This window comes from Caretta caretta, chromosome 2 (assembly GCF_965140235.1).
Source record: "Caretta caretta isolate rCarCar2 chromosome 2, rCarCar1.hap1, whole genome shotgun sequence".
Taxonomy (NCBI): domain Eukaryota; kingdom Metazoa; phylum Chordata; order Testudines; family Cheloniidae; genus Caretta; species Caretta caretta.
The window spans coordinates 183,083,303-183,104,693 of record NC_134207.1 but is presented as its reverse complement, the minus strand read 5'-3'; the positions used below and the strand labels follow the sequence as shown (position 1 = coordinate 183,104,693).

General features: G+C 43.3%; 1 protein-coding gene across 7 annotated transcripts in view; it reads right to left on the bottom strand.

Moving 5' to 3' along the window:
- Positions 1-21,391, bottom strand: part of PDE1C (phosphodiesterase 1C) — a 518,371-nt gene that overhangs the window by 52,120 nt on the left and 444,860 nt on the right. For all 7 annotated transcript variants that reach the window (XM_075125631.1, XM_075125632.1, XM_075125634.1 and 4 more), the window contains 3 exons: positions 16,575-16,695; positions 14,349-14,524; positions 9,814-10,113 (listed from right to left, as the gene is read on the bottom strand). In XM_075125631.1, coding sequence (XP_074981732.1) covers positions 9,814-10,113; positions 14,349-14,524; positions 16,575-16,695 — 597 coding nt within the window. The remainder of the gene's footprint in view (positions 1-9,813; positions 10,114-14,348; positions 14,525-16,574; positions 16,696-21,391) is intronic.

Below are 21,391 nucleotides of genomic sequence, written 5' to 3'. Positions count from 1 at the left end.
CTGACCATCTTGGCTAATAGCCACTGATGTACCTATCCTTCATGAACTTATCTAATTCTTCTTTAAACCCACTTATAGTTTTGGCCCTCACAATAGCCCCTGGCAATGAGTTCCACAGTCTGACTGTGCATTGTGTGACGAAATACTTCCTTTTGTTGATTCATTGGATAATCCCTGGTTCTTGTGTTATGTGAACGGGTAAATAACACTTCCCTATTCACTTTCTCCACACCATTCATGATTTAATGGATCTCTATCCCATCCCCCGCAGTCATCTTTTTTGCAAGCTGAATAGTCCCAGCCTTTTCAATCTCTCCTCATGTGGAAGCTGTTCCATACTCCAATCAATCATATTTATTGCCCTTCTCCATACCTTTTCCATTTCTAATATATCTTTTTTGAGAAGGTGTCATCAAAATTGCACGCAGTATTCAAGGTTTGGACGTAACAGGAATACTGATTACTTACAAACTATTTGTCTCACCTAGGCCATATCTTTAAAGGGAACTTACATGGACTGAATTTGCAAGACACCTTTCTGGGCATTTATTACACAGTTACTAGCCATAAATGAAATCCAAGCCAATTAATAGCTCATCCACTATTTCAGCCACCCAGACTTCTTGCTCAAATGCCAGAGTTCTAATCTTCAAACCCAATTTTCAGCTGGGTGCCCTTGCCCCAGCCACTGTCTCCATTTGAGACCAGTTAGGCAGTTCAGTTTTGGATCCCCGCTTGCCTCATCTTGTGTCTGGTTTAATAACGGTTATGTTTGAGACCACGTGAATTATTCCTGGACACATCACAGAGCCTATTACTCCTTTAGACCCCCACTATTGTTGTATAACTGCCCAGAGCTAAACAAAAACGATGTGGCTGATCAGTATATTGCCAAACTTTGCCCCTTCGGGTTGGACATTCCTTCATTTTCTGAACTGGGAGAGAGGCTTTCACTAGATGCTTGCAACAATCTGTCTTGGCCTGCCTTAAATGTATTACAATCCTCCTTTTTGTGGCTAGTTTTGTTACAGTACAAACTTGACTGTTTTCTTTCATTTTTGCATTATTGCCAGTTTCCCTTCTTTTACAAAGAGAATTTATCATTTGTTCTAATCATTCAATAAGGTCATGAACCAGATTAGGATCCCCTCTTCCATCAGACATTAGACACAGATCTCTACTTACAGGCCTCATGGAGATCAGCTTCCATCCTCCTCAACTAATGGTTGCTTCCTCTTCTGGTGCACTGCTCAAGGAAAGATTCGAGTTCTGTGGCAAATTCCATGGCCTCTTGAGTGTCTTTGGCCTCTTTCTGCTGCTTTTGATCTGCGAGTCCAAGCCCAGCTGAGCATCTACAAACTGGTCCATTGCCAATTTATCCTGGGTATGCCAGGAACACAAGGGTCCGCAGGTCCTCTGCCAGTTCAGGTGAGGTTTCTTCTTTCTCTTTCCTTCTAACTCTTAGTTGTCCCCGGGCCAGCTCAGATTGATGGCTAACTCCAAACTGCATGTCACAGGCTTGTACAGGTCTGGATAATTCAATCTGTTTTCTGGGATAGGTTGTGCAGTACCCTAAGAGCTGGGCCACTCAAGCTGGCTACTACAACCACCCCTTTCTGTCCACCATCCCAGCCATTCATTTGAGCTATAATGTTGAATTGAACCAAATACGCTTCCCAGGGAGTTTTCTGCTCAGAAATAGTGGGCTTTTGCATTATTTGAGCTGGGACAGCAAAAGCTTTCCCCTCTGGGCCTCTGTGAGTTACAAATGGGGTAGGAAATGCTGATAGATATCTCACCCAAGCTCTGACTGCCTCAATTCCTCATCCAGACAGCTGCCTTCAACTGTGGTCAGTGACCCTTTGATTTATTCTCAGCTTTTTGAATCCTTGCTGCAATTCATCTCAGTTAGCAGTTCCAAACCCACCAAAGCCTGTTTGTCTCCACTAATTCATGGAAAAACTTCTGGTATATGGCAGTCCGACTGTGGGTCACCTCACCAATCTGTTTTATCATGCCAGCCTGGGTGTGTTGCAGCTGAGCTTCCCAATCTGTCCAGGCACTTTGTAGTTGCTGTTCCCACAAGGGTCTTATCTCAGAATGCAACTTCTCGCTGGGCATTTTCTGATTTATAACTTGTTTTAAGTCTTCCTGATTTATAACTTGTTTTAAGTCTTCTCTTAACTTCTGTTGCAAAGTCTCCAGCTCCTGTTCTTTAGGTCTTGTTTTAATTCCTGCTTTCTGTTTTTGCTTTTGGCAAGTACCTCCATTATTTGTTTCATCTTGGTTCACCAAGTACACCAGGCTCTGAATCTCTCTTCTTGGAAACTGGATCCCACTTCTCACACCAGTGTTGCCCCTTTCCAAGCTGAGTAACTAGTCAAAGCTTGAGGCCCTGGGGATGTCCCACATGGGAGTAGAAACTGGTGATAGTCAGATATTTCTTTGATGCAGATTTGTTTGTTTACAATTTAAAGAATCTGCAAAGTCCTGCATCTCTGAATGCAAATAGCAGGAAACTGCTTCTTTCTTAGAAAGCGCTAAGAACACTCCTTTCAGCCTGCACCACTAGCCCATATACCTCTCCCCAAATTTCTTCCAGAGCCAGAGTCACTCTGCTTTCAGATGCTCCCACCAGCTGTGTCTCAAGTATTTTGTCTGTTCTCCCTCCTTCCTACACAAAACATTATTTAGCAAAAGATCCTGGGTGGATTCACATAGTCCTTTGGTCTTAGGTGGGAACCTATCCTTACAGTTATGTTAATTGAAGGGTGAGTTCACACCTATCAATCACAGTAGGGTTTTACTTGAACCCATAACAAGGTTTCACCCTGCTGACAATAATACTTATGGAAAGGTGGGACTTTCTCTGGCAGTCTGTTAGACCTAGTTTAGATGGCCTCAGGCTGCAGGCTCTTTAAAGTGATGAAAGCATCACATCATACAATCTCTTGGGGCACCAGCCATGGTCATGCTGTGCCAGCCCTGCATCGCAAGTAGCCTCCATCAGCAAGACCCCAATGGAAGGAGCTATGATTTAGAGCTGTCCCCTCATGATGGAACCTCTATGGGAGAGAAGACATGCAAACACTAGCTATCCTCCCACAGGAGGTGAATCATGGGTACTGCAGAATAATCTGCTGGTGCAAGAAGTGAACTGAGCCCAGCCTTGGTTAAAAGTGGGTTTAAAAACAAAAACAAGCAAACAAAACTTCCCGCAGGAGCCCAGTCAAAGCAGGATTAACCACCGATCCTTATTGCAAGAGTAATACAATGACAGCAAAGCAGAACCTCACTAAATCACATTAATAACTGGGAAACCCATTGCAGATGATCAAATTAAGCAAATTATCCTGATGCAACAGTGGAAGAAAGAAAATAAAAATATTCCCAGCTTCCACAATCAATACTCAGTCTGGCACTAATTCCAGGCCAAAAGACCCTCATTTTTTTATTTAAGTCACAAGCACCTTTCTCTGTGCTGATGAAGAGTAGGTTAAAAAAAAATTCTTGAACTGTGAAATGGAGACTCATATTATACAGCTATATCAAGCTGCGATCCTCATTCCAATGAAATCAACAAAAAGACAAATATACCTCCCCTGATTTCAATGGGCTTTAGATCAGGCTCACAGGGCTCAACTGTGTCTTATTGGAGCCAGTGGGGAAGAGCCAAAGTGAATGCTAGGATTGCAACTGTTGATGGTACCAGTATGATGGGGGAACAGAGCAGGGCACTTTATCTTCTAGTTCCTCTTTGCCAAACCACTGAAAGGCCAATCACAATCTGGTCCACAGTGGTTGCAGTTAAAATCTTGATATTTACACCATGTAGATTTACTGTAGTGCAATATTAACTGTACTTAGAATGGCAGATACCACAAATACCATGTGTGACAGGGTGCATGGCCATGCTTAGGCATACGTAGCGTACATGGCTTCGTAGGGCATCCAAAAATTTGGGGCACCATTTCCCTTGCTGGCTGCAGTGCGGACTCCTCTCCTTTCCGGCCCCTCCCCTGCGCTGGGCCAGCAGGCTTCTCCCCTCCCCTCCACCCTGGCCCCTCCCCTCTGTCCACTCACTCCTCAGCTGGGGCGTCATGGGGCCAGGAGTGGGCGTTTGCATGTGAGTGAGCAGGGGGAGCCGGGCCGGAAAGGTGTCAGGCAAGGCTGGGAACAGAGCTGGGGGGATACCTGGAGGCTGGGAAGAAAAGCGGGAGGCAAGTGGGCAAAGTCGGGCACAGGACTTCAGGGAGCGGAGGAGGAACCAGGCTAGAGATGGCTCGGGGCAGTCAGGCTGGGAAAGGAAAAGAGTAGGGGTGGGTTCTTTGTCTGGCTTAGTGAGCAAGCAGGGAACGCGCTAGGGCCTCCTGGGGAGCAGACTGGTGGCCCCAGGGGAGAGCAGCTGTTCCGAGCAGCCCCACATTATACCTGCACCTCTCCCCTCTTCTGCCCACGTGCCCTACCCCGCCAGCAACTCCCTGCAATCTCTCTCCTAGTCTCCTTTTCACTCCACCTCCCTCTTCTCTGAAGTCTAAGACCAGACTCCAGGATCCCCTTTGGACCGTCACCTTTCCTCTCCTCCCTTCCCCAGCAGGGATCAGCAGCAGACACAGGCTGGGAGGCAGGAGAAGCACACACATAACCAGGCTGGGGAGGAGGGAAAGTTGAAGGAAAATAAAAGAAGGTGGGGTTTGCTTTTCCTGCCCATTCACAATATTCTAGTGTCAACAGGAGGAAACTGACACTAGAACAGGGGGAAGAGGGGGATGTACCTGGAGCAGAAAAGCAGCAATCAGGACTGCAGAATGCAAGGGAGGGAGCGACTTCTTAGCTGGGGAGGAAGATGGACTTGCCCTTGACAAGGCTGGAGTAGCTGAAAAAACTTTTATTTAGGAAAAAGGGAAATGATTTTTTTCTTGTGGATCCAAGTATCTCCAGGGCTGTCTCTTAAGCTGGTAGCATTTTGAAGAGGGAGAGTTCTAAACAGTGCAGAGTTGAGTGGGATTTTAAAGGTTCCTCCAAGAATGCAGCACCTTCTTCCTCACCTGTGGGAAAGACCTTTAAAAACGGCCTTAAATAATCCAAAACGAGAGCCACTGTTCAAATGAGACTTGGCTGGTTATGGCTCCAACCCCACTGTTGAAGTATTGTTGAAACTGCGTGCTGAGTTATTTCCAGTACAATCCCACTCAGCCGTGTTTTGCAACCAGGTGTATAAATCAGGGGAGAAAGAAAGACTGGTGCCTAAATATAATTCCTTTTCTTGTTAAGCTGCACATCCCAAGTACCTCTTTTCTTTTCAGGATTTCAGGATTAGAGGGAAATGCTCTATTTTAGGGAGAATGAAAGGCCACTTGGGAGTAGATGGTCCAGAGCAGTGGCAGGCAAGGGCCTGGATGCGGGCTAGACTCAGACATTGTTATCAGCTATTTCTTTTTTGTCATTCACATAGTTTTGGGTCATGGCTGACATCCCAGCCATCATGTAAAATGCTTCCCTGTGGCCTTTTGAAATGCACACAGAGGTATCTCACTGCCAAGTTCCTATCCTAGGAGGGGCGGGGAGAGGGAAGGCTGCAAGGTGATCTCCCACCTCGTGCAGCCAGTGGCCTATGCTTGCCACTGCCATGCTGGAGCCTCCACATTTATTTATTGACAAAATTTTGCAGAATTTTAAAATATTGTGCACAGAATTTAATTTTTTGGTGCTGAATTCCTTCAGGAATATGAGGTGCTGGGCAGTTGAGGGGCGCTGTGAGAGGGGCACTGGGCAGCAGGGTGGGTGTGTGTCTGTGGGTGGGAGATCTCTGGGCATAGGGATCTGTGGTGGAGATCTCTGGGTGAGGGGCCACTGGGCATGGTGGTTGCTGGGCATAAGAGGGTGGGAGGTACAGGGCAGGGGGGCGGTGTGGCGGGGCACGCTGGCAGCGCAGGGCTGGTTTGGGTTACAGGTGGGAAGGAAGTGCAGGGGTTTGGGGTGAAGGCAGCACAATTAAACTGTTTTTAATAAAGTGCATGTGGCAAGTTTTCCAATACTGTAAGCTTATGTTTGTGTTGCTTAGAGTAAGTCGGGCATAAGGGCGCCAGTTTAATAATACTGTGTAGGGCCCCATAAATCCTAAGGACGGCCCTGACAGGGTGAGTACCCCACACAGGCTCTGAATGGGTTAATATGGCTGGAGAGGAAAATTAACATACCAGGCTTGGCTGCGTTGGGGGAAGGGCGGATGAAACCCTTAATTGTGGATGAAACCCAGCTGGGGAGAGGACTATAATCAGAGGAAGTTGAGAGCAGGAGGTGGCTGCTAGGAGGAGAGGAAGGAACTCTGCAGTTCCTCTCTTTGGGACTAGAGAGGTTGTGAGGAGAAAGCCCAGGGGGAGGAGGAGAGTAAACCTGGGGATCCTAGCCCCAGTAGAGAAGGCTGGCAAGGAAGAGGAAGTGTAGTGCAGGCTCTGGAGGTGCACACTGAAAGAAGGGTAGGATTTGGATGTCTAGGGGGAGAACCCGGGGTTGTGTTCAGTTAAGGAACAAAGCAGAGGAACTGGAGGTGTACAAAGAAAGGAAAAGTCAAGCCTGAGAAGTTAGTACTTTCAGTTTGGGATTTTGTTGGGAGATTCTTGGGGAGAGCCCTGGGACACCTGCCCCCGAAATAAAGGTGAGCTTAGGGAGGCTGTGGGGGAGAAGGTGTGAGAAAGGCCATGGTAGGAAGAAGCCCAGAGAAGCAGCAGCAAGCAGTTGGACTGAGCAGACCTTGGCTTCTAGTTATATGGTCCCTGGCCTGGCACCTGGTGTACTGAGTGTACTGAGTGGCCCCAGGTTCCCCTACCAGCCACTGGTATAGTGGTGCGAGACCAGAAAAGGGCACAAGGATGTCAAAGAGCCCTGAGAACCACACGCCCAGAGTTGGGACTGAAGGTTTGATACAAGGTCTTGGACATTTGTTTGTTGGACTTCTTGTTAACCTAGAAGGGCTAGACTTAAATGGAGACATGGCCAGAAGGTCAACTCACAGGAAAAAGTGGACCACTGGAGGACCAAAACAGCCATTGGCAGCAGGTGCCAGATGGGGATAGAGATGCTATGACACACACGGACATGAGGAGGCACCCCAGCAGTGAGGCCAGCCTTCTATATCATGACACAATTAACTCCTACATTAAATATCAAAAAGATTTTAACAGCATCTACTGTACACTGTACTAAAGAACAGGCGGGCATTACTTGTTTGGGCAATGTAGAGGGAGAATCTGAAAATCATCCGTCTCCAGTACTTCTGAAAATCATGTTCCCCATCTCCATTACTTTCAGAAACCCCCAATAATATGAGGGCTCTTCTTGTAATATGTTGCATGCCCTCACAACTGCTCGGTGACTGAAGGATCACGCCCTGAGGTTTCTCCCCCACACCTCAGTATCACTTTTGATTTCTCAGTTCATTGCATACTTGAATATTAAACCCTTTAATCTTTCTCTCTTTGCCTCCTTAAGGCCTCAGTTCAACAAAGCATTTAAGCGTGTGCTTAAGTCCATCCCTATTCAGCAAAGCACTAAAACATATGTTTCAGTCACATTAAAGTCAATAGGATCTAAGCTCATGCCTAAAGTTGAGCACTTTGATTAAGAGGGATAGATGGCTGAATCGAGGCACCAGAGATGAATCTTTCCAAGTTTTATAAATAATAGCCATGGGGGGAGGAGAAACGGAAGTAGAGAGAGAAAGAGAGGGTCTGCCTATGTGGAGCTCACTGAAGGGCTGGAACCTTCTCATTGCAAGACTCGGATCTGTCATCAAAGAAGAATGCCCAGGTTCCAATGGATATGTGCATCACCCTCGCAAAATTGGCATGAAAATTTACCAGTTAAAACACAAATGTCTACTCACATGCCCTTTATCATGATTGAGGATGAGAAACTAATGACACTTTACTTGCCCACTGAAAAATAAAAATGACTTGCCCCAACTGTGTGTACGCAAGGATGATGAATGCCCAAATTAATATTCTTTCATCGTGCGCTTCCTCTGAGAAGCCACCAAGGGTCTGACTGACACAGATTTCAAACTAATGTGAGGAGACATTTTTTGAACTTTCACTGAATATAATTCAGGAGTAGTTAATTTGGGAGTAGTTAGCTAGCTGACATTCACTCAGTTGGTGAGTGGTGGTACATGGCTTTATTGTCACTTTCTGTATTTCTGCCTTGTTAACAGGCATATATTTATAAAATGAGAAGGTAATATGCTTTGAACACTTTTAAGATCTCCACCAGTTTCACACACTATATTTTAGGTTATATCAATTCAGGGATTTGTTTGTCCCTTACTTCAAACTAACTTGCTGAATATATTTTCTCATATTCATGCTCAAGCCCTGTCCCCCTCTGCAATTCTTGCTCTGGAAAATCTCCCTTTAAGAGAAATAGCATGGCTCAGGGCCAACTGAGAATAGCCTGATGATGTAGCTAATAATTAAAAAAAACCAAAACATGTAACAAAACCTTTCTCATCTTGAGGGTGGGGGTGGGAGGGGGGAGATGGTCAACATTTTATTTTTTTTACCAGGTCTATAGCTGGTTTAAAAAATGGGATGAAACGTCCCAAAAAAGTACTATTTTTAAAAATGCAATTCAATATTTCTACCAAAAAATGTTGCCAAAAGATTGAATTTCAGAGAATATTGACAAGTTGTAGCTGTTATCATGATATGGCCAATCATTACCTTTTTCCCATTTTATGTTCCTTTTCTTTTTCCTACTCTTTCTATATTTGTCTTTCTATGCTGTAAGTTCTTGAGCAGGATCCATGCCTTCCTTCCTGCTTGTACAGTGCCTAGCACTGATTCAATGAGGGGATACAGGAAACAAGGCCTGTATTTGTCATAAAGAATAGCATAACAAAGGAAACAAGTCACATGTAAGTTAAAAGCTCAAAAATTAAAGGCCCAGATCCTCTGCTTCTCCTGAAGTCCGTCTGCATCACTGGAGCAGTGGAAAGGGACCTTAAACCAGCCCTGCAGCAGTTCATGAGCTATCTTTGATTCCCTCGTCCTCAGTACAATAAGCATGCACGCAGTGAAACTGAGGATTTCTCCCAGACCATCTGTTTCAACTTCCAGAGCGCACAGTGTACCTGATAGTTGCATGTTCATGTGGAGGCAAACCTCACCTGTACATCCAATGGTGCAGGAAGGTGCAGCTTGAGCAGGGGTTCTCAACCTTTTTCTTTCTGAGGCCCCCCCAACATGTTATATAAACTCCCCAGCTACCCCTGTGCCACAACGGCTGGTTTTCTGCATATAAACACCAGGGCCAGCGCGTTAGGGGGCAGCAAGCAAGACAATTGTCTGGGGCCCCATGCCATAGGGGCCCGCACAAACCTAAGTTGCTCAGGCTTTGGCTTCAGCCCTGGATAGCGGGGCTCATGACCCCAGGCTTCAGCTCCAGGTGGTGGGGCTTCGGCTTTCTGCCCTGGGTCCCAGAAAGTCTAACATTGGCCCTGCCTGGTGGATCCCCTGAAACCTGCTTGTGGCACCCCAGCGGGGCCTGGACCCCTGGTTGAGAACCACTGAGCTAGAGCATACAAGGGAGTGGGTAATCTGTAGAGTCCAGCTCCAAGGAGTTCCAAGAAAACTTCCCACCTGTGAAGGGAGCAATCTAGGGCAATGGAGACTACTCCAACTGTTAAACTAGAGTAGGCTGCATGGAACTGCTCCAGGACCTTTTTGCTTCCTTCACACATCTCCCCAATACTTTGCTGAGATATTTGGGCTTAGGACTGGATTCACCCCTTAATGAAACAATGAAAGGACTTACCATTTTGGACATGCTGTTTCTCCTCTCCTGTCGCTTGGTGAGACTCACTGTCCTTATCCACTCTAGACTCGTTTTTCCCTGGAGAGGCTTCAAGTTTGTTCACACCACTTTGCTGAGTCCCATTTACATGACCCTTGCTAGATTCTGTGCTCTTACTTTCCCCAGGGTTTGGTTCTTTGCTGTTTTCTGACTTGGCTGTCATGGTATCCTCGGCTGGCTTTTTCTCCTCTTTTTCTTCTGTTTTCTTTTCGTCTGTTCCCTGATGAGCATTTTCCTCTGCTTCTTTCTTAGCTTTTTCTTCTGTATCCTCAGCAAAGGGAGAACCAAAATGAAGGGGGGAAAAATCAAGACCATCAGCAGATTTGCCAGAGTGATACCGTATCCACTTTTAATTCAATTTCAGCCATGTCCTCTCAAATGATCTTAACTAAGATAAATGTGGAAATTAACATAACAAAAAAAAGACACAAAACCAAAACATTTAGGGCGAAATCTGCAAAGCGCTCAGCATTGGCCTAGCTGTATTCCCGTTAAAATAAATATTTGTTATCACATTTGAAAACCCCACCACTAATGCAATTGCAAATATGGACCCCAAATATTTTATATCTATGTATTTTAAAAAGCAAATTAAGGGAAGAACAGTTCAGCCAGCTGTGTAAAGGGAGGGCGAGAGGCTAGTTTCACCCATGGCATAAGCATGTGAAAATCAAAAAAATCCGGTTTGTCTCATGCTATATTCAAAACCAGCCTCATCTGGAAAACCATGGCCCTTCAAACAGTGCAGCATGCTTCCCTCATTTCAGTCTTTCTCTGCTGGCTTCTTACACCCTTCTTTTCCTCTCACTCTTCCCCACGTTTTCCTTCCTTTCCTTGTGGTCTAATGCTCTGGCTACTAATATTTTACATGTACACAGTGCCCTTCCATCCTGAATGATCGTAAATTGCTTCACAAAAATGCAATGATATACAGTCTACACTTGCACCACAGATGTGCAGCCACCTCTGGGGCGGAATTGGCCTTGGAACACCACAAACTAGTTTAGGTCAGAAAGAGAAGAGCGGAGCCAAGCGAAAATGAAAGGCAGATAAATGCAGGCCCTTTATCCCCTCTCCCCTAAATCTGCCATTGGGGGCGTGTCACATCAGAAACATGGTCATGTAATTCAGCTGGCCCCTTCCCACCTCAGCTGCCCACTAAGTCAGCCATCTCCACTATTGGCCTTTTCTTTTCCAGGGACAGGATGCCTTTCAGCAGAATTGAGTACCTTTAGGACTTGAGTACCTTGAGTACCTCTATCATTGGGCCACCTGTTTTGGCCATAGGGACTTGTTTATGAGTTTTAAAACAATGGAAGTACAGGAAGGGCTGTTAAGCATGGAAACAATCAGCCCTGAGCAATAATAGCATTTCAGATTACGCATGTAAAATAAAGTTAATAAAGAGCAGTAACTTCCCCTTTTAAAAGTAGTCTGTGTTCACGTCCAGCAAACTGAATTTTGGGTTCTGCTGTGACAGCAAATACTTAGAACCAGTGATATAGGTATCCTGTCTCTTAGGCAGTTCTCAGACTACTCTAATTCTGAGTAGTACCACACAAATACAGAACTCTGCCTCCCTTGGACTGCTGAACAATGCCCACAAAGTGCTGAGCACTCTCAATTTAAATCCAATTGCAGTCAATGGGAGTTGAAGAGTCGCTACATCTATGCAGAAGGCGCTCTGTATCTTGCAGGATCAGACCCTAAGCAAGGGAGTAAGAATTATAAAGTGTTTATTAAACATCTTCTCACATGTAACAAAAATTCTTTTGACAACTGAATCAGAGCAATTTTCTCCGGAAAATCTACCGAAAAGAGGAACAAAACAGAAGGGGAAGAAATGTCATTTTTGTAAGAAGCATCAGTCTGTATTTCCTTGCCAGCAGCTGACAAAAGTTAATTAATTTTTAAATTAATAAATTATGGATCACATGAAAATATAATTAAATTAGATATGAGCCTCCCACACTTTATTAATCATTTCTTCAATAATCTAGTTTCCATAGATGGCTCACTATGCACATTGATCTTATGCCTTAGGAAGTATGATACAGTGAAGGCTTCCCAGATACCTCCCCTGGTTTTGGACTCTCTGAAAAGTTTGCTAACACTTTGCAACCTAATCACAGGAAACAGACAAAACTCGGTTAAAAACTGCAGGGAACATTAATTCATATAAAGATTTATTATGATACTGCTAGAAATTTGCCTGCTATTAGAATTAGTGTCACAACATGCTTACTCTGTACAGTGCTTTTATACCTTGGGGCAGATGTTTATTCTGGTTCTTAATTTATAATTATTTAATAATGATCTTTTAAGTAGGAAGAGCTGAACAACAAACTCACTTATTTTGCCCACACAGTCCAAGACATTTTCCAAAAATACTATACTCAGTATAAAAACACCACAACATATTTCTGTTGATAATATCCTTACAAAAGACACTACAGTGTTCTACAGAAACAGTACAAATCAATTTCTTCTTTGCTTCTTATCCTAAATTGTTGTGTAATGTTGCTGTGCACTAATAAATAGCTATTATGTGCTACAATACACTGTGACTGCATTCCAATTAATTAATGTATTATTATTGTTGTTAATATTATTATGTATTTGCAGTGTAATTATGTCTAGAGGCCTCAACAGAGACTGATGTTCCATTGTGCTAGGCCCTCTACAAACACACTGAGCGACAGTCTCCGTCCAAAGAGCTTATCAGATAAATAGGTAGGACAAAGTGTCAGGAAACAGAGGCACACAGAGGTGAACTGATGTGCCCAAGGTCACAAAACAGGCCAGTGGCAGAACCAGGAATAGAAGCCAGGACTCCTAATTCCCAGTCCAGTGCCTCACTTTCTAGATCCCATTGCTGAGCCAATCCGATGACAAGTCCTGTGTTTGTAAAGGTCTTTAGAATGAAAAGTTTTGTATAAATGTGGCTATTACTAAGTACACCCAGAAATGTATGAAAATTTAAAAACTGATGAGCAGAGACAAACCAGAACCTAACTAATGGTGCACGTGTCCATTTGAATCATGTGACTTCTTATGCATGTTTCAGTAAAAATCCTCACTCAAAGCACTCACTGCAAATGGGTAGAAAACAAAGTTAAATCCCCAGGACCCATTGGGGTCTATCTAATGCATTTGTTTGTAGGCAATTTGTAAAGTATATATTATTAAGTTCCCTGATGGTCTCCCCTGCATACAGGATTTAGATAATGTCAGTGTGCACTTTTGATAAACTAACAGTATATACTATAATGATGGCAATCTCATGAAGAGCAGTCACGTGTTAAAGTGAAATAGATTGGTCACATTCATTCAACAGTCATATACCAAAAACCATCTGGCCATACTAATGACTAGACTCATTTGGTAAACTTTCATTTGTTTTCATCAGATCTTTTTGATCCAAAAAGAACAGATGAAACACGTAAACACCATTTTAAAAAGTAAGAGCTATCTGAAATCAATTGGCAAATAAATGGACTTTGTTTTTTGTTGGCAAGAGAAGCTTAAAAGGGGTTGATACTTTGTATGGTATGTTTTAACCTCAAGGAAAATTTTATTTGGTTAATAAACTTGTCCCCTTCTACCTCCTAAAGAGGGTTTATAATTGAGGATGAACAATCTGCTTCAGTTAATATAAAAACTGAGCCAAATCTTCCACTATGCCTCAAGCCAAGTCCAAATCAGTTTGGTTAAAGAACTTTCACCCATCTCTATTCCTAACTTCTAAGAGATTATTATTAATAATAATGGATATCAAAGTAGCTCCTAAAGGTCACAGTCAAGATTGAGGCCTCACTGTGCTGGGCACTATACAAACACAGAAGAAGAAAGGAGTCCCTGCCACAGAGAAATGTATCTTGCCCTACAGTGACACAGTTTGATCTTGCAAACATTTACTGCTGGGTGTATGAGTAGTTCTGAGCTCTAGTGAATGGGAGTCTTTATGGTATTAAGCCCCATGGCTGGCAAGTAAGTGTTTGTAGGATAGGGCCCATATACAGTACTGTACAATACTACTGCCATTCAAGAAAAAAATAAGGTAATAAAATCAAACTGTCTAAATCAAACAATATAAAATATACTGTCGCAGTTAATCAAGGATCTGAGCAACAGGCATGCAGCTCTGAAGAGATTTCACAAGCTATCAAAGTCAGGTCCTTCTTCTCATTTGAGGCCTGATCCAAAGCCCACTGACTTCCCTTTCCATTCCCTTTCAATCACCTTCTCTACTGTTTTCTTCCCCCCCAACACATACACATTTCCAACACCTGCGTGCACAGTATACAAAAAGGTATAAGGCTTTCAGTTGAGTTACATGGTATTCCTGGCTCCAACTGTGGTGAGTGTTGCTGGCCTCTAGAGGCAGATGGTTTGAGAAGTCAGAGCTTACTTCAGGGCTAACTGGGCAGAAAAAAAGCCTGAAGGGGAGAAGGTAAAAGAGCTTTCAGCCTTTTATTATGAGGCTTGTCTGTTACCTTTGGTTGCTTTTGCTTTCCATTTCTCCCGGTTCTGCTGCACCACCTCGGTCCAGGTGGCTTTAAAACATTTGAAGTCCACAGTGAGTATTGAACAGTTGAGTGAGGCACTTCCTTCTGACCCAGTGCTCTTGACACTTGATCTTTTAACTTCTGAGGGGCTAATGCTATTCAAACTGGGAGACAAGATCACACAATGTGATAGGAATCAGCACTTCATACACTTAAATACAGCTAAGGAGTGAAACAGACCCTAGCCATAAAGTACTATACCGTCAATCAGAAAAAGCCAATATCCAAAACTTAAACTTCCTCCCTTTGTTCCTATGCTTGTGTTGGAAGAACCATATCATGAGACCATTTGGGAGATCTATTTTAGAACTGATGAGATAATCTGGACCATTGTAAGGAACAGAGAGTCTAATTCCAATATGATTTACACTAGTGCAACTCTGTCAATACAGTGAAGTTGTTCCCAATTGACACCAGTGTGAGATGTGAAGTCGGCTCTGAGTCTAATGATATCCAACACTGTGAATTTCATAGACTCCCAGGGTTGGAAGGGACCTCGGGAGATCATCTAGTCCTGAGCTCAATACCGTTAATACCCATATATGTTGCCTAATGCTATTAGAGTTGTGTGAAAGTTCCCATTCTCACTTTGCAAAGTTTTCATTATTAAAATGGAAATTTGTGTGAAACTGCTCACCAAAAATGTCTTGCATGACTAAATTCCAGTCACTAAAAATGTGACCCATTTTGCCCTTACATAAATAGGAATTAGTGCCCTGCAACTCTGTTCCCTTCCTGGATAGATAGAAATACTATAGAAGATGCTGGCTCTATAACCTTTTTATGCCAGCACCTGAAAAATTACTAAATGTCTCTTGAACTTTCTCTGAAGTGCCTGAGGCACAACTTCTGCCCTATCTCACCTTTCTAAAGGCCCCTGACTCAATGGTGGGCTAGAGGACTGTCCCACCTCATCGTCTCTGGACAGTAGTCTGAATTGGCTCTTAGTTCTAGAGCACTGAATTAGAACCTCTTGTAGATTCTGGCACTGTCTGCTGCTTCGGTGAATTTTATGTATGTTTAAAATCAAATTCAGATGCAAACAAATTTGGAAGGAACCCAAAGAGCTACAAATATAATTAAGGATCCAGAAGGACTAATGTATGTGGAAAATTTAAGCGCCTAAGCAATTGTTGACACCAATGACTAAGGGCTGGGGGTGGAAGGGAATGACTGACTGGTATAGGGCTTTATAGCTTGTCTAAAAGTAGAGAGGTAGTTGAGCTGCAAAATTTTAGTTTCAGTTCCAACCCTCTTCCCCAAAGTTCAAGGGCATTTAGGATTTAGATTCTGGTGGTTTAGATTATAGAAACACAGGCCATGGAATCCAGCTTCTGAACTGTCCTGGATTTAAGAGGCATTCAAATATGGAATGTTGGTTTGATCCCATGTCTTTAAATATCTGTTTAGTGTAAAACACCAAGGATGGAAACAAATTATTGAGTGTAGCATAAGGGATAATAAGTAGGAGGAAAGGAAGAAAAGGAAAATTCAGTTTGATAATCAGGATATACTTCTTAATGGTGAGATCAATTAGACTTCTGAATCAACTCCCAAGGGAAGAGGTTGAAACTCCATTGCTGGAGACATGTACAAATCAATGGAGAATCTAAAATGTCTGGAACAATCCTGCACTGACAAAGGGAGGGGCTAAGTGACCAAATAAGTCTTTCCTCTCTCTAATTTGTATTATTCTGACTATTCAGATAATGGTGAATAGCATACAGGCTACCAGATTAGTCCCCATTCAAGCCTTTTGAATATTCACCTTATAATAGTGCTGGAATTATCCCAGAACCTGCACAGGAGAAACCCAATAATAATAATAAAAAAAACCTAATAACTCAAGACGGTTCCTTGATAGCTCTTACGGTGGAAGGTCAGGTTAAATGAAAGTGAGACTCTTTACATCCAAATTCCAATGAATTCTGATGTGGATATATGCATACATCGAGCAATAATTAACCAGGTCTGATTGTACTTCATGATCAATCCATTTCTACTACACTTCCCAACCATATTTCTCTTCAGGTAGAAACCAGGACAGACGGAACCAATGGGAGGTCTTTGCTAATACCCAATGAGTCCAAAACAGGAAAGTGAGCCTAAAATGAGAGACAACACTTATGCACCAAAGCAACCATAGGTACTCACCTGGAACGTCTAAATCCAGTCATGCCAGAGCGGGAGGCTTCATCAATGAGTGGTGTTACAATCTTCTCTGTCATATCTGTCAGCACCGTAAAAGTGGGCTCCACAATGAAATCAATAAAACCTGAATCAAAACACAGTGGACGTAAACAGAAGAGGTAAGTTTTTATGTTTTGCCATTGCCTGTGAATTATCTAGTGTAGTAGCAGAGTGGATGAAGAGAATTACATATTGAAAGAGGAATTGAAAAAAGGACAAAGAAGAATGATATTATGCATTAATCTTGACCCACAAGCTGATATTTTGCATGCAATGGTAGCTCCTTAAATGTTGGAAAGAAAGTGTGGAAATTCAGAATATAAACAGATGCAATAGAACTTGTTCTGCATGAGTTTTTTTGAGTATCTAAGCCAGATTCTCGGGACAGTTGGATGAGACCAAACTTGAAGAATGAAATTTCTGGAAACAGAAAAATAAAAGAATAGTAATAATGACAGACTTCTCTGGGTATCTATTCCAAGTGTCGTGGAGCTATCAAATATCAGTGGGTTTTTGTGAATATTCTCATTTGAAGGTTTGCCCCGCTTGTACTCATTGAGGGTCAAACGTATTCAGATTCTATTCATTTAATTTTTAACAAATTCATATATTATTTTTAAATCAGAAGGAGAAGGGAAAAATACAGAGATAAATCTTTCCCTCTATTGGCTTGTGTACAAGGGATAGGGCTGGGAGGAAACAGCACAGTACGTCTTCCTGCAAGTCAGCTCTTTGTGCAAGCAACAGAGATGGATCCACCCAGAGTGTTTAGGAAAGCACTAAGTTTTGGGTCTGCTAATATGCACGCTTATACATCAGCTTTCAGCCATCCATAGCCGTGCCCTGTAGTGACACGATACAAATAACCATAGGGTCAGTAAGGCACTTTAGTGTTTGTAGTCACAGATTAGACACACTGATTTTTAAAGACAGATTTTTCAACTTTATTTTCCCTTCATATTGTCACTGTTCAGTAGAGTTAAGGTTGTTTGGGAGCCCTAACTGTACATTTCCATACTGTAACATATTTGTATTTATTTTTAAATTTAACCTGAACTCCGGATTTCTTGGGTTTACAATGCCTGGTCTGGGGATACTTTACAACACCCTCTAATGTATTTTACTCTAAATTACTGATGTACACTCTCCACCTTAACATAATTTTTTTCTGAGGATTATCTTACCCCTCATCTTTACACTCTTAGATGAGGGTCCCAAGGCCAACTGCCTAGAGCAGGGGTTTTCCACTTGTGATCTGTGGACCCCAAGAGGTTCACAGACTATGTCAAAGGGGTCCACAAAAGGTTATCACCACCATAGAACAGTGGTTTTTGATCTGTGGTCCGCAGATCTGCAGACTGTGTCTAAGATTTCCAAAGGCGTCTGCACCTCTATTTGAAATTTTTAGGGGTCTGCAAATGAAAAAAAAGGTTGAAAACCACTAGCCTAGTGTTTATTTTCATTCCACGTTAAAAAGGACACCTAGATCATGCTAGTTAGCGAATAATTTCTTGAGAGACTGCCATTCAGGAACAACCTCATTTGATCATCAGCTTTTGTCCTATATCTTCTGAAGCCATGATTTTCTTTCCAGCAAGCCAAAGGACAAAAATAAAAGGCTCTTGCTACATTAATCAGCTACAAGAGACAGTGATGACAACAAAGGCTGATCTCCAGTCAAATAAAGCTTCCTGCTGCCTTGGATAGAAAGAAAGGGGCTTTAAATAGTTTAACTCTCCTGCTGAGAAATAAAAACGTTGGCCTGGTAATTTTTTGCAATTTGCTGGGTTCCCCCCGCCCCTCACCTCCACTTGACCAAAGGCCTGACTTTAAGATGTGAATCATCTCTGACTGGACTCGTTCCCAACATTTTCTTTACAAAATGAAGTGGCAGGTGAAAGAATGTGTCTCTTTTCTTCTCTTCCTTTTAAATAAATGGTTCTTGTTACATTGTTTAATTTCTGTAGAAACGACACATGCTAAAACACCCTCTCTTTGCATTTCTGGTCATCAAGCGCGTTCCCCTGCTGTGCTCTGTGCATCCATAACAACAACTAGAGCTGGCTGAAAAACTTCTGACAAAACATTTTCTCATCGGAATCTGCCAATTTGTCGAAATCAAAACATTTCACAGTGATGGTCCTGATTTTAACAATGTTCTGATGGAATTTTACCTGGTTTCCACCCATTTGGCTCCTCAGCAGCTCACCGTAGAGACTGCCCCAGAATCAGGGACCTCAGGGCTTCTGGGATTTGTAATTCTGGGACAATCCAACAAGCAGATTGTCAGTAAGTTGGGGCTTCATCCCCTTTGCAGAGAATTTCAAAAATTTTGGATTTTATTCCAAATTGGAACAAAACCAGATTTTGAAATATTGATATCCTTTGCGAAAAGGAATTACCTTTTCTGCCCAGCTCTAATGACGACCTTTTGTAAAGCAGCAAAATATAACAGAACCTTAACTCTGAGCAGGAGGGAACCTCGAGAGGTGATTTAGTTCCATCTCCCCTGATACTGTAAACAAGCTGTTGCGATAGGCCAGAAACTCTATGTCCCCACTAGAGAGTGGACTGAGAACACACACTTATCTCACAAATGACATTCCTTTCATTAGTTGAAAATGAGGGCTGCATGCTGTAGATAATAGTACAATTTGGAATTCATGAGGTACTTACTTCTACAAAGAAACTTAGTAATTACCATTCACTGGCACTATTTGTTAAAAGCTACCAATCAGATAAGCAAATGAATAGGAGCTGAATATTTCCTTAAGAATCTGGCCTCCGACTTTGAGAGGAATCTTACCCTCAACACATATTGGGGAAAGATAAAGAGTTTTTGATTTAATGAAGGAGACACTAAAGATATCAAGCTATTGCCCATATGTTGAGCAGACTGGAATGAAAACTTTATAATGTTAGAGGGCAAGATTTCTAGAGAGATTGTGCCTGTTAATGCCAATTGGACACAGTTAACTGCACAAATTAAATATAATAATAAATAGCACAGAACTAAATAAATCTCTCTCCGCTTATTGATTGAGTGCCTGTTTCTCAAGCTGTAATTGTTTGGATAATGGTTTAATTCACCATTAATTCTGCAATGATTTGCACACTGGAGGCGGTCATAAGGGTCTTTTTATTTAGAGACAAATTCTGGCCGACCTGTGCATGGAATACAAAAGAGGAGGAAGGTAAAAGCAGCTTCTCCACACAGGCTTGTGCCCTGCACAGAAGCTGGGAAGAATTCCTCGGAGCATGGCCCCTGCTCCCTCCTAGGGCCTCTGCAAAAGTGAAGGGCCTGAAACGGGGTGTGTGGAAGGTGAGGCCTTAGCTCCACACACCTTTCCCTTCACAGCAGCCAGGAGAGCTGGGAGTGGGGAACATTGTTGTACCCCCTTCCAGAGCAGCGCAGCAGCCACACGCTGCCTGGGAGTCCCCAACAGGGATTCTAGTTGAGCTGCAGTTCCCCTGTATTTTCCAGTCCCTGTCTGGTCCCCCTCCAGCATGTCTGAGGTGCCTATGGAGCCATTTTGCCCTTAGTAGTAGGGCTCCTCGGAGCCGAGATCAAGTGTATTCACCTGTGTGTATCCACACAGATATGGATCTGAACTTCTCCAAAGTTCAGGGATGTTTGGATTTAGGTTTCCATTTATCCCATGACAGTGTTGGGGACAGCTGTGAAATTTCAACCTTTTACACATTTTTCAGCTTGGTTATAAAATGTTTGGAGGGAAAAACAAAGCCCCCTTCCCCCCCCCGCAACACCTTTCTTTAAAACTTTCTCCCTCTGTCACATGTTTAGTGTCAGGGGTGTGTCTACACCGCAGTGTAAGCCCAGGGTTAGTAGAACGCAAGTTAGCAAACCCTGAGTTTGTCAACCTATGGCTTGAGTGTCTTCGCTCATCTGCAACCCCAGATTAGGAATTGTTGAACCTTGGGTCCCAACCTGGGGCTCTAGCATGTACATTGTACACTGCATTACGTGGGCCAGAGTCAAACCACCCATATCCCAGACTTCCTAACACCTGCCCAAAATGTGGTTGCTCTAGTCCTTTGCTCATGGTGCAGTGAGGGAAAACTTGACAGTACACAAAAATTGACTGTCCAGAGCTCAAAGAAAGTCAGCCTGTGGAATTTTGGGATACTTCTGGTGGACTCCCAGAGCACGAGTCCAGTGGGGCTGCATCTACCCTACAAATCCATAGAGCTAGAACTCTGGGTCCTGGCTTGACTCAGGCTTAGACCCTCCACCTCTGTAAGTTCCTGGGACGTGGATCTAAGCCCTGGGTTAGTGGGATCTGTGTGTAGATGGAAGCAGGTTTAGGCTTGAGCCTGAGTTCAAACCCTGGGCTTACATTGCAATGTAAACATACCCAGTGTTTTCTCAGTTACTCTTGCTGTCCCTTCCACCCACCAGTCCCTTTCTCTTTCCATTTCCCCTGCCCCTTGTTCCTTCATTTCCCCCATTCAGCCTCAGAAACCCGTTTCCACAACTCCCAGTATCTGCTCTTGGCCCCAGACTCCTGCACATCTCTAGGCCGCTTCTCCCCTCTTCCTTGCCCCTCCATAGTTACAGATTTATTGCCCCCTCCCCATTTCCATGCTTCTCAACAACTTCAGGTCTCTTTCACCACTCCCCTACTAAACATTCTCCCCAGACCTCATTCACAGTTTCTCCTGCAGGAGTAGGAGTGGAAAAGGAAGCACTGTTTTGGGTCACTGCAGGCTCCCACCTCCCTTGCTGGATGGGGAGTGGGGAGATGAGGTCAAGAAGCAGT